The sequence below is a fragment of the Bufo gargarizans genome, chromosome 5 (genome assembly GCF_014858855.1).
Source record: "Bufo gargarizans isolate SCDJY-AF-19 chromosome 5, ASM1485885v1, whole genome shotgun sequence".
In the NCBI taxonomy this organism is placed as follows: Eukaryota; Metazoa; Chordata; class Amphibia; order Anura; family Bufonidae; genus Bufo; species Bufo gargarizans.
This window is the reverse complement of record NC_058084.1, coordinates 57555758-57568243: the sequence shown is the minus strand read 5'-3', so window position 1 is coordinate 57568243 and position 12486 is coordinate 57555758. Positions and strand designations below refer to the sequence as shown.

At 45.8% G+C, this 12486-nt stretch overlaps 1 protein-coding gene across 2 annotated transcripts in view; it reads left to right on the top strand.

Annotated features, from left to right (window-relative positions):
• Positions 1-11256, top strand: part of TBC1D31 (TBC1 domain family member 31) — a 29640-nt gene extending 18384 nt beyond the window's left edge. For both annotated transcript variants that reach the window (XM_044293370.1, XM_044293369.1), the window contains exons 15-22: positions 2319-2551; positions 2879-3031; positions 4788-5016; positions 5154-5288; positions 6785-6979; positions 8178-8331; positions 9532-9657; positions 10983-11256. In XM_044293370.1, the coding sequence (XP_044149305.1) occupies positions 2319-2551; positions 2879-3031; positions 4788-5016; positions 5154-5288; positions 6785-6979; positions 8178-8331; positions 9532-9657; positions 10983-11125 (1368 nt within the window). In that variant the 3' untranslated portion in view covers positions 11126-11256. The remainder of the gene's footprint in view (positions 1-2318; positions 2552-2878; positions 3032-4787; positions 5017-5153; positions 5289-6784; positions 6980-8177; positions 8332-9531; positions 9658-10982) is intronic.
• The last annotated feature ends 1230 nt before the right edge of the window (positions 11257-12486 follow it).

The window sequence follows — 12486 nt, the reverse complement described above, 5'->3', positions numbered from 1 at the left end:
CTACTCCGCCATTCACTGACACATTTTGTAATAATCAGAAAATCTTGAAAATTGTTCTCTGCGCACTTCTGATTCATGTGAAAAATCAAGATGATCATCCAGTTCTGTGCTGGAAGGAGTGCTAGATTATCATAAATTCTGGATTAAAGGGGTATTCCAGGAGTACAATATTGACCTATGCTCAGGATAGGTCATCAGTATAAGATCGGTGGGGCACCTCGAGTGAATGGACCTGGGCTGCAGTACCAAGCTTAGCCTCTTTACAGTGTACGGCGCTGTGCTTGCTCTGCTGGGAGGAGGCCACAGCCTCTTCAAACAGCTGATCACAGGGGTCCCGGGAGTCTGACCCCCACTCATCTGATATGGACTGCTTGTCCGGAGGATAGGTCATCAATATCGTGCTCCTGGAAAACCACTTTAAGATGGGTTTAAAAAACATGACACCTTTGCTCCTAAGGAAGGCGGCTCTCTGGGCTGTGAGCTCCATTGTGTGTTCAAGTGAATGGGGCTGAGCTGCAGTACCGGGCACAGCCTGGGGGCGAGAGTGTCGCTTCTTCTGGAAGAAGGCAGCCATGTCTCTTGCAACCACTTATGAAGGGAACCTGTCACCAGCGACCTCCCTTATTTTCCCATCAGCATAGAATAAAACTTCTCGGTGGGTAAGTAATATACAAGGTGAAGCTGTAAATAGACTAAAAAAATACATTAAAGGTCCTCCCTATCTGTTTGCATAGACGCCTAGCTGTGGTTCGTCTGATTTAAATCGCTCTTTTTCTTTTGTTGATCCGAGGCTCCGTTCCTGAGTTGTGATACTTTTTCTTAATATGCAAATTAGGCCTTTAGTGCAATGAGGGAGTCACCTTTGCTCTCAGTGCACCCAAGTTCCGATCTGTTCTATGACCAGCCCCTCCCTCGCTGCCTGTCCCTGTCAATCAAAGCAGCGAGGGAGGGAGTTGGCCGCAGAAGTTAGCTATTCATATACCACAGGTTTCGCCACTCTATGCACCTGGTATAGTACGTACCCACTGAGAAGTTTTATTCTATGCTTGTGGGGGAAAAAAATATAAAAACAAACTTTGATCTAAATGCTAAAATTACTTAAAATGGTTTTGTCACTTCAGCAAGTGGCATTTATCATGTAGAGAAAGTTTATACAAGGCACTTACTAATGTATTGTGATTCTCCATATTGCTACCTTTGCTGGCTGGATTCATTTTTCCCACCACATTATACACTTCTCATTTCCATGGTTATGACCACCCTGCAATCCAGCAGCGGTGGTCGTGCTTGCACACTATAGGAAAAAATGCTGCCCTCTCTGGTGGCCGAGACCGTGTGAGCGCACACAGACTAGTGCTTTTTTCTATAGTGTGCAAGCACGGCCACCGCTGATGGATTGCAGGGAGGTCGTAACCACGGAAACAAGCGGTGTAAAATGTGATGGAAAAATGAGTCGAGCCAGCAAAGGAGGCAATATGGAGAATCACAATACATTAGTAGGTGCCTTGTATTAACTATATCTACATGATAAATGCCACTTGCTGAAGCGACAAAACCCCTTTAAAAGGGAACCTGTCACCGGGATTTTGTGCATAGAGCTGAGGACATAGGTTGCTAGATGGCCGCTAGCACATCCGCAATACCCAGTCCCCATAGCTCTGTGTGCTTTTATTGTGTTAAAAAAAAACTATTTAATACATATGCAAATTAACCAGAGATGAGTCCTGTCCCTGACTCATCTCACGTACGGGACTCCTCTCAGGTTAATTTGCATATGTATCAAATAATTTTTTTAACACAATAAAAGCACACAGAGCTATGGGGGACTGGATATTGCGGAAGTGCTAGCGGCCATCTAGCAACCCATGTCCTCAGCTCTATACACAAAATCCCGGTGACAGTGTAGGACTATGTGTTGATTTAAAGGGGTTGTGTGCTGTCATGGATGACCTATCCTTCAGATGGGTTCTCAATATCAGAGCCACTCGCAACACCCCTGGTGATCAGCAGTTTGAGGAGACGCCTGTGCGAGTGATGTGTCCTCTTCCGTGTTTTACCTGCTCACCTAGCTTGTAGCGAGGGTGCAGTGTCATTTCAGCTGATCACTAAGGCTACTTTCACACTTGCGTTGCGAATTCAGGTATTGAGATCCGGCAGAGGATCTCAGTCCCGCATTAAACAAATCCGTTTTGATTTTGCGCAGCGGTCGCACAAGCGCCTTAACCCTTTAATTGGAACCCCGCCAATCTGACATTGATGACCAGTCCTGAGGATATCATTACAGCGCAATTCTTGCGGTTTCCCTCATTATTCTGTAGTATTTTTTCCATCACCGGAATAACCTGGATATCAGCGCAATGATTAAAGAGGCCTACCACGTCATGGACGCTACACCAGCGGAGATTCACCCACAGCACCTCCTGAACGACTTTGTGCCTCTTACGAAGGGTCAGTATCCGGTGTTCAACAAGTACCCCAAATTCATCGTGGACTATCAGAGCCAAGAGAGGGAGAGAATCCGGCAGGAGGAGCTGGAGTACTTACGAGAGAGGTAAGTCGCCTTACGCCAGGGGGCTGTTCTGTGCATGGTACAGACTGGGGAAATTCGGATGTTCTCCAGTGTTGATGTCTTCGTTGTGATGGTGCACGTCCCATGGTTTATCAGTAATCTACCCAAAGTAATGTATTTGGTGATTTGGATCCACACAAGGTCTCTGCACCCACTGAGAAGAGGGCTGCTGATCTAAATCCATCAGTAGTGCAGCCTCAGGCTTTGCGTCTATAATGTCAAACATCTATATTTCATTGAAGATTTAAGAAATTAGAAAACTTTTTTATTTTTTTATTACACATTATCTACCTTGTGTGTTGTATGCAGGCAAATATCCCACGAGATGGAGGCCGAGGCTTTAAGACGTAGAGCGGAGGATGAAGCCTGGTACCAGCAACAAGAGCTTCTCCAAGGGGCAGAACAGCAGAGGCGGCAGCTTCTTATTGAGGAGGAGCAAAGGCTCCTACAGCAGAGGCAAAGGTAAAACATCTGGCTGTCGCAAACGGAAGCAGATGTGCAGCGGCAGCAGTCTCCGAGATCCCCCCCTGCCATATTACAAACCCCTTCTTTATTCTGTGGTTATTGATACAGTGACCATTAGAAATGGTTACAGATATAATCTATCCCCTATTAACAATTGGGCTTATAGTGGTATACCCATCTCAACATTTATGGTATATCCACGGGATGTGCCTATAATTCGCACTATACAGGAACGGGGCTCCATCTTGTGGCTGCTGTAAATGGAGAGATGGCTACACGTGCCCTGCCCCCTTATTGGACATTTATTTCATTTCCTGTGGCTATGCCTTAATGAGGACCTGTCACCGCTCCTGACATGCCTGTTTAAATGGCTACATGCATTCCCCATGTAATAACAATTCTGGAGCATCTATTCTTATGGCTCTGTGTTGTCCCGTTCCTTTATTATTCCTGCTAGAAGATATGAATGAATTGCTAGCAGTCTGCAGTAAGGGTACAGAGGGGAGGTAACCAGTAGGGGGGGTGTGTACCTGCACAGTCTGACTCTGTCCAATCAGTGCTGCTATTTTCAGACTGTGCAGGGACACGCCCCTAACTGGTTACCTCCCCTCTGTACCCTTACTGCAGACTGCTAGCAATTCATTCATATCTTCTAGCAGAAATAATAAAGGAACGGCACAACACAGAGCCATAAGAATAGAGGCTCCAGAATTGTTATTACATGGGGAATGCATGAAGCTATTAAACCAAGCATGTCAGGAGTGGTGACAGGTCCTCCTTAAATATGGAGATGAGAATACCTCTTTAAAGGGCAATGGACATTTTTTCACCTAACCACAGGATAAGTGCTGAATGTCTGAATGCCAGGTCCCCACTGCTAGAACCTCCATCCATCAGTGGTGGTGGGGGGGGGGGTGTATGGGGGGAGTTTATCATGTTTTAATGAAGCAGTGGTGCTATATTGTTTAATATCTATGGGGCTGATGGAAACAGCCAAACTCCACATTTCTCTCTGTCAGTCCCGTAGAGATTGCATGGAGCGGCAGGGTGACCTCTCCATTTATAGAGTACCTGTCATCTGTTTAGCTAATGGAATTTGACCCCCTGAGTATAGTGATTGTGGTTTTATTTTTTTTTATGTGACCCCATTTCCGGTAGATGTCCCCCCCCCCCCTTAGTTGTGGTGCATATGAGGTCATTCACTGGGGTTTGCCATGAAGGAGGCAACCACAGCAAATCTCCTGAGGCTGTATGTCCGCTCTGACGCTGCCCTCACTGATTGGCATGAGAACTCACCTGGATGTTGTGCTGCAGCTCCTCCTCCTCCTATCTGCGCTATCTTCTCCTCTGCTCCCCAGTAATGCTGCCATCTGCTGTCTCTGGCCGTGGCCCCGGGAAAGAAGTCTTCACTGCCTGGTCTCACAGATTCTGTCTAAATCTAGCATGGTCATTCAGTAAAGACTTCGTTTTAGTTCAGCTTTAGAAATTGGATTGCCACCTAGGACTCCCGTCAGTGCCTTCTGAGAGGAGCCTGGGTACAGGAGGCTTTAGGCAACGTTGAGTGGTCAGACCTCGTTATCATTCCTCCGTTCCCAGTAATACAGATAAACTAATGATAAATCGCAGTTTGGTTATTTTTTTCCGTCATTTTTATATAAAATGCCATACAAATATCCCACGAGCTTCCGTTTCCTGGCTTTTACGTTGGCATATACAGGTCAGATGACACCTTGTGCCATGCATTCTCTCCTAGGCTGGCAGCTGTAAAGCGAGAGCTGAAAATAAAGGAGCTTCAGCTTCTAGAGGCCGCGAGGAAACGTTTTATGAAATATCAACAGGATCAAAGAAAGATGGAACTAAGACGTCTGGATGATGAGATAGAAAGGAAGATGTGTGTACGGGAAAGGGAAACTGCCACCGTGGTTCAGGACGTGGAGATCCGGCAGATGGAGCTGGAAGCTCAGAGACGCTTCTATGAACAGGTGCGGCCGAGGACGTGTATCTGTATGGATGATGTAATGGCGTCGTGGACTGCTCCTGAGCTTTGGGACTTCTTTTGCCTTCTAGTAAAACAGTGTGTTTGTTTGTTTTTTTTTTTGTTTTTTTTATATATATATAGCAATTGGCCAAGGAGCTTGAGGCCGAAGCACAGGATGTGAAAGGAGATTTGGATGCCAGCAGGAGAAAGGCCCACCTGGAGGAACAGATGTTCTGGAGGCTGATGGAAACGGAGGAGGATCTCAAAGACAAAAAGGTTGGCTAATAAAACATCAGCCTGGAGCTGACCATTCACTTTACATTAGATTAAAGGGGTTGTCTCGCTTCAGCAAAGGGCATTTATCATGTAGACAAAGTTAATACAAGGCACTCCCTAATGTATTGTGATTGTCCATATTGCCTCCTTCGCTGGCTTGCTTGATTAAATCGGCTTGAACACTATAGAGAAAAGTGTTGGCCTCTCTGGTGGCAGCTCCTGTCGTGGCCACCTTGTATCTGCGCTGCAGCAGTGGCCATAACCCCTGGAAACAAGCAGTGTATAATGTAATGGGGAAATGAATCCAGCCAGCAAAGGAGGTAATATGGCCACTCACAATACATTAGTAAGTGCCTTGTATTAGCTTTCTCTACATGATAAATGCTACTTGCTGAAGTGAGACAGCCCCTTTATTGTCGCCTACACCCGCTGACCATCTTCTGTGCGGGCCATCCGACACTCTCTGAACTGCAGACTTCCGCGAAGATAAGGATGGGGCATTTGTATTCCAACATGCTCATTGTCTTCTTTTTTTTGTCTTGGGGAGATAAGGCACCACGAGAGGAGTCTTGCAGCAGCTTGCGTCCCTTTTTTATTCAGAACATTGTCTTTTGTGGTCCAAGAGTGTAGAGTACGTTGTCTCATCCCTTCCTGACACAAGGGGACGCTGTCTCGTTTCAGGGCGAGACTATTTCAGGGGAGAGAAGGATCAGGCAGTTGGAGATGGCTTTTGAGGGACAGCAGCAGGTGCAGGGGCTTAGCTGCAGGGGAAGCAGCTGCTTTGGGGCCCGAACTCAGAAGGGGCCCACCTAGGAAAAGATTTTGTCTGGGCCACCTTGACAGTATTATAAAATTACATTACCAGTATATACAGAGACGGTGTAGGAAACAGAGGGGCTTCTGGGCCTTGTCTGAGAGCGGTATCTTGACTAGACACAGGAGTGGGGGTTGTGAAAACGTTGCTGTGCAGGCGCAGTCATTTATAGTTACGCCACTGAGCTGGTGGCAGGGCCGGGTGCAGTCCATGGAGTAGAGAACATACACAACTGGCATGCAGTGCTCTATCCTTGGCTCTTACACAGAAATGGTCTTACTGCTGCATGGCACGCAGAAGGAATCTGCAGAGCATCTCTACTCTGACTTCCTCAGAACACATGCTCGGCAGAATAGAAACTGCTTAAAATGTCCTAAGGGATCTCAGCACAGCAGGAAGTGTCAGCCTTTCTTGAGGCTCAGGCCTGAGTGAAAACTGCAAGAATTCAGGATTATTTAAAACAACTAGTGAAATGGAAAAAAAAAAAATTGTTAAAACGTACCGGTATTTTAAAATAAAAACTGTACTCCACATTCACTGTGGGTAGATGTTGGGTTTATTTGACCAACTCTTCACGATATTATGATGTTATCTGTGGCCTGCGGGAGGAATACAGGGTTATTAAGATGCCCAAATAATGCAGTATTTTTTCACAGTAATTGTCTTATCATCTTTTCCACAGCTGCTGGAGGAGAGTTTGGCAAAGGCTGACCGATTATGTTCGGAGACCGAGTGGAAGCTCCAGGCTCTACACAAACAAAAACAGGATGACGTGCAGCGTGGGAAACATTACGAAGACGTGGCGAAATTAGCGGAGAGCATCAAAGAGCAGGAAAAGCAGCTTTGTGGTGTCATCAAAGAGTTGGAAGCAAGAAAGGCAAGAGAAAAATAGGCTGATACAAGTCTCCATATATATTTGTATTAGTAAATCACAAAGCGGTCAGTGTTAGACATGGTCATTACCGATACTGTATACACTCCATCGTTCACTATTCTGAAGCTAAAAAGCCAATCGTTCATACTCTGATTAGTCTTGTGCCGGACATCGCTGCTTTTCTCAGCCTGTGGGAGGGTCAGCCTGCTCGTCTACCTGTTTACAGCTGTAATGTCCGTCTGGGGTCCGTCTGTGATGGGATATTCTGTATTACCTCTCCAGTGAGTGAGTGAAGCTCCTCCTTTAATAAACCGGATACAGGATCGCAGGGGCCGTCACAGGCCGTTCAACCCGTGCTGCATCAGAACTGGCTGAGGCAACATGAGTGACAATCGACCTGTTCCGGAGAACGTTTTCTGTCCTCTTCAAGTTTAAAGCCTGAGCCGACCATAAAAATTGTGCAGCGTGCCAGTCTGCACTGGTAAAAAAAAAAGCCACCAGTCCACCACTGTAGTACAAGATCTAACATGGCTCATGCAGGTTATAGAAGGGTGATATTTAGGGGGAGATTTATCTCCTGTACTGCCGGAGGATTTTTTTTAAATTATTTTCCGCATTTATATAGCACTACTATATTCCACAGACCTTATCATGCTGTCCCGCAATGGGGCTCACAATCTATGTTCCCTATCAGTATGTCTTTGGAGTGTGGAGGAAACCGGAGTACCCGGAGGAAACCCAGGCAAACAGATGTTGTCCTTGGTTGGATTGGAACCTATGACCCCAGCGCTGCAAAGCAACAGTGCTAACCACTGAACCACCGTGCTGCGCCTAATATATGATGAGGCACAGGCCTCGTCTTATATTGGGTGCATCCTTTGGCAGTCCGTGCGCTTAGACGGAAATCTACAGCAGCTCGGAGCTGCCATCAATTTCTGGCTTCATTGCACCAGAAAACTGGCATGAAGTTAATTTGCTGCGGATTATAGTTACGCCCTCTTTCAGAAAAGTGTAGAGGGCGATGTAAAAACTGCCGCTTAAAGCAATTTTTTTTTCATGTTTAAAAAGTCAAACAGAAACTGGCACAAACTAAATGGTAAATCTCCCCCTTAGTCTCTTAATAAGTTAGTTCTGGTTGGTTAATTACATGTATACAGCATATAATGCAGAAAATATCTCATTTCTCCATTAATCTCCTCAGTGGGCAGAGGTGTCAAACAGGCAATCCCAGCTGGAGACGGAGCAGCTCCTAAAGTCTACAGCGGATGCAGAGAGGAGGAAGTTCTTACATGCAGGAATGGTGCAGGAGGTGCAGCCGCAGGACGTCCTGCAGGAGACCGAGAGCGATTATTCTGGTCTGTATACATGATTTATTTTATTTCCATCTGCCCTTAAAGGGGTGGTCTCATCTCAGACAATGGGGGTATATCGGTAGGCTATGCCCCCATTGTCTTGTAGATGCAGCGTTGGGACCTGCACTTATATTGAGAACGGAGCCCTGTAAGTGGTGGAGGGCACGCTACGCATGCACATCTGCTCTCTATTAATTTTCTATGGGGCGGCCCAAAATAGCAGAGCGCTGGCTCGGCTATTTCCATCAGGCCCATAGAAGTGAATGGGAGCGGTGGCCGGCCATGCGCAGTGCGCTCCCAATCGCTTATGGGAGAGCGATTGGTGGTGGCCAGACCGGAGTCCTCCAGCCACCACTTTGCGGGGCTTCTTTCCCCAGCGGTGGGACCCGCACCTATAAGACAATGGGGGCATATCCTAGTCTGTGATGAGACAACCCCAATTTCTTTCTAAATGTAAAACCTAGTTCTACGCCCAACCTAATAATTCAGATTTTTTATTTTTTTTCTAATCCTGGGCATCACCTTTTAAATGTGATATTTTTCCCCATGAACCTGAGTTGTCCGATATTGCAGCTCAGTCCTATTTACTTGAACGGTGCTCAACTGCAATACCATAATCAGCACATCAAGAAAAAACAGACTGCACAACCTCTTCTCTATAACTGGTTCCAAAAAGCTGAGATCCAGGGTGCTGTTTGTAGAATCCTTGCCCTGTTGAGCTCCTTGTGATTACCTATGAACAAGGTTATTTATTCGTGCTCTCCTTAATCATACCTTTATATCGTGGTTTGGCGTGGAAGCTGTATCCTTAGGGGATGAGAGGATCATTTTTATAATTTTTTTTAATTTTTTTTTTTCTGATTTAAAATATAGAGATCGCTTATTCAACACCCCTTTAATTAGCCAGATGAGAGAACAGCCTTCTTGTTGTGGAGGACCCTACATATTCATACATTCTATGTTAGCCATGTAATGCTGTGGGTGGTGCTGCAGGGAAACTGAACACTTGCAGGCAGGTTCTCTAACAGATTACAGCTGATCGCTGGGGGTCTGATCCGTCTTGCCTCCTGCGATCAGCTCATTGTTGTGGGAGACCTAAAGGGATTGTCAGTGAAGGCCTCAGCTGCAGATTGTCGGATACGGTTCACCCCCATATAACGGGATTTCTCACACTGGAAACCGTGTATTTGCTTTGTTTTACAGACCGGCTCGGTGACTTGAATCTTTGTTCTCCAGATCAGATTTCTGTACAGGGTGATAAAGAAGTTCAGAGCAAACCACAAAATGTGTGTTTAAACGACGTCTCTTCCTCAAGCTCATCTGCGCATTGTAAGTCCAGAGAACTCCTTACACAGCGTCCCGGGATTCACAGGTCTATGCTGCTCAGTAGTCGCGCATTAGGGATACTGAAGGGTAGGCTTCACACCAGCTACTGAAACGTAGGACAAACTAACAGCTCTGCATTGTAGGAGCTCAGCCAAGCGGTGTATGACAGCAAGCTTGCTGACTGTTTCCAGTACCGATGAGGAAAACTTTGAATTGTGCTCCGGTCCAGAGGACAGGATGTAGAAGAATAGTCATGTTAGGCTACTTTCTCACTTGCGTTAGGTGCGGATCTGTCTGGTGTCTGCACAGACGGATCCGCACCTATAATGTAAACGATTGTATCCGTTCAGAACGGATCCGTTTGCATTACCATGAACAAAAAAAATAATAATTTTTTTGTTTTTGTTCATGATAATGCAAATGGATCAGTTTTGACTTACATTGAAAGTCAATGGGAGGCGGATCCGTTTTCAATTGCACCAAATTGTGTCAGTGAAAACGGATCCATCCCCATTGACTTGCATTGTAAGTCAGGACGGATCCGTTTGGCTCCGCATCGCCAGGCGGACATCAAAATGCTGCAAGCAGCCTCCAGAGCGGAATGGAGGCTGAACGGAGGTAAACTGATGCATTCTGAGCAGGATCCTTATCCATTCAGAATGCATTGGGGCTAAACTGATCCGTTTTGAACTGTTTGTGAGATACCTGAAACGGATCTCACAGGCGGACCCAGAAACGCCAGTGTGAAAGTAGCCTAATCCATCTACAGAGTTATTCTGCTGTGCTCAGTAGTAAATGTTTGAATACTTTTTACACTGTGAGCATTTTATTAAAGGGGGTGTTTCATCTTAGACATTGGTGGCATGTCGCTAGGGTATGCCACCAATTTATTTATGTGAGACTGCCCACAATAGCAGAGGGCCGGATCGGCTATCTCTAGACGTCCCATAGAAGTGAATGGAGTGGTGGCCGCGACTGCGCGGTGCGCTCTCCATACAATTCTGTGGGACTTCCAAACTCCCATAAAAATGAATGGCGAGCGCGCTGCGCATATGTGATGCGCTGTCCTCTACTTTTGGGGCCCCGTTCTGGAGATGGGTGCAGGGTCCCACCTCTGAAACCCGCACCTATCTGACTTGATGGCATATGCTAGCGATTGAGATCACACAACCCCTTTAAGAATTATTTTTAATATTGGACGGATCACCCTTGCCACTCAAGACTACATCTGACACACTAATCTCTGCTACATATGTACAAGGGGCACATAAGAGGGCCATGCTGCCGTATTATATGCTTTACATTTAGGTATATGTTTTGTCTCCTAGTTTCTCTGGATCGTGGAAGAGACAGCTTGGATTATAAGGAACGTGCTCTTATGTCAGAAGTACGAGAGCTCAGACACAAACTGGCTTCACAGGCGCAGAGAAAATACCGCACATCACACTATCCGGACACACAGTGGACTTGACCGCTGGTTCGGGGGAGGTTCTTTTATTTATCAGAATTGTATTTATTTTTAGTCCTGTTTTTCTTACCAAGATTTGTACAGTTCAATCACACGTCAGAGTGTATAGGATCATTAAACACTTTTTATTACTGAAGTGACTCCTTTATTATAAAGAGCGGCAGAAACCAGGGAGTAAGAACCTTGCAGGGACGCCAGGTGCAATATGCAATAACTTCTAAGATCCCCTAGATGGCGCCGACTGCCTGGCTGATATAAGAAAAGGAACGTGGGGGCGCGTGACGCTATGAGGAATGTGTCGCCAGAAAGTGACATATTTAAATGAGGTTTTTATTGTAAATGTATTTTAAACATTTGTTTTATTTTATATGCTTATCGACATGAAGTGAAATGCATAATTTGAAAAAGAGCCCAAAAACATTATCTACAAACGTATATATTCATTCTCTGTTATACTTAGGCCTGTTTCACACTTGTGTTGTAGCATTCCGGTGTTGAGATCAGGCAGAGGATCTGAAAACCAGGCCAAAACGGATCAGTTTTGTCGCCATTCATTGTCAATGGGGACAAAACTGATCAGGATACATTCCTGTTTTGTTGCGTTTTTTTACCAGACAGAAAACCGCTGCAAGCTGCAGTGTGGTCTGAAAGTCCATGTTGATCCAGTGCCCATTGACTTCAAATCATTTTCATAGCGGCTGCGGTTTGTTCAGTTTTGATTTAATACAATCGGATCCAGCTGAAATGTATTAGGGCTACTTTCACATCTGCACTTTCCCTTTCTGCTATTGAGATCCGTCATAGGGGGGGGACGCTTCCTGTTTTGTCCTCCCCATTCATTGTCAATAGAAACAAAACTGAGTGCATCCACAATGCATTTCGTTCCATTTTGCTGCATCCCCGTTGCGGACAGAATAACGCTGCGAGCGGTGTTTTTCTGTCCGCATTGTGGCGCGGAGCAAGACGGATCTGTCGTGACACACAAAGTAAGTCAATGGCAGGCGGATCCGTTTTCTCGGACACAAGAAAACGGATTCGTGCCCCATTGGCTTGCAGTAGTTTTAGAGACTGATCAGTCTTGGCTATTTTAGAGACGATACAACCGGATCCGTTCGAGTGGATGCAGACGAATGTATTATTATGACGGAAGTGTTTGTGCTGATCCATGACAGATCCAACGCTGGTGGGAAAGTAGCCTTAAATGGCATGGATCCATTTAATTCTGGTTTTGGGATCTTCTGCCGGATGTCAAAACCGTAATTCCATAACAGAAGTGTGAAATAGGCCTTACACAGTCCTAGCACAAACTCCAAGGAACGTCCATGGTGTTGTGTATGTGATGTATGGCGGGGGGATCAGCCGAC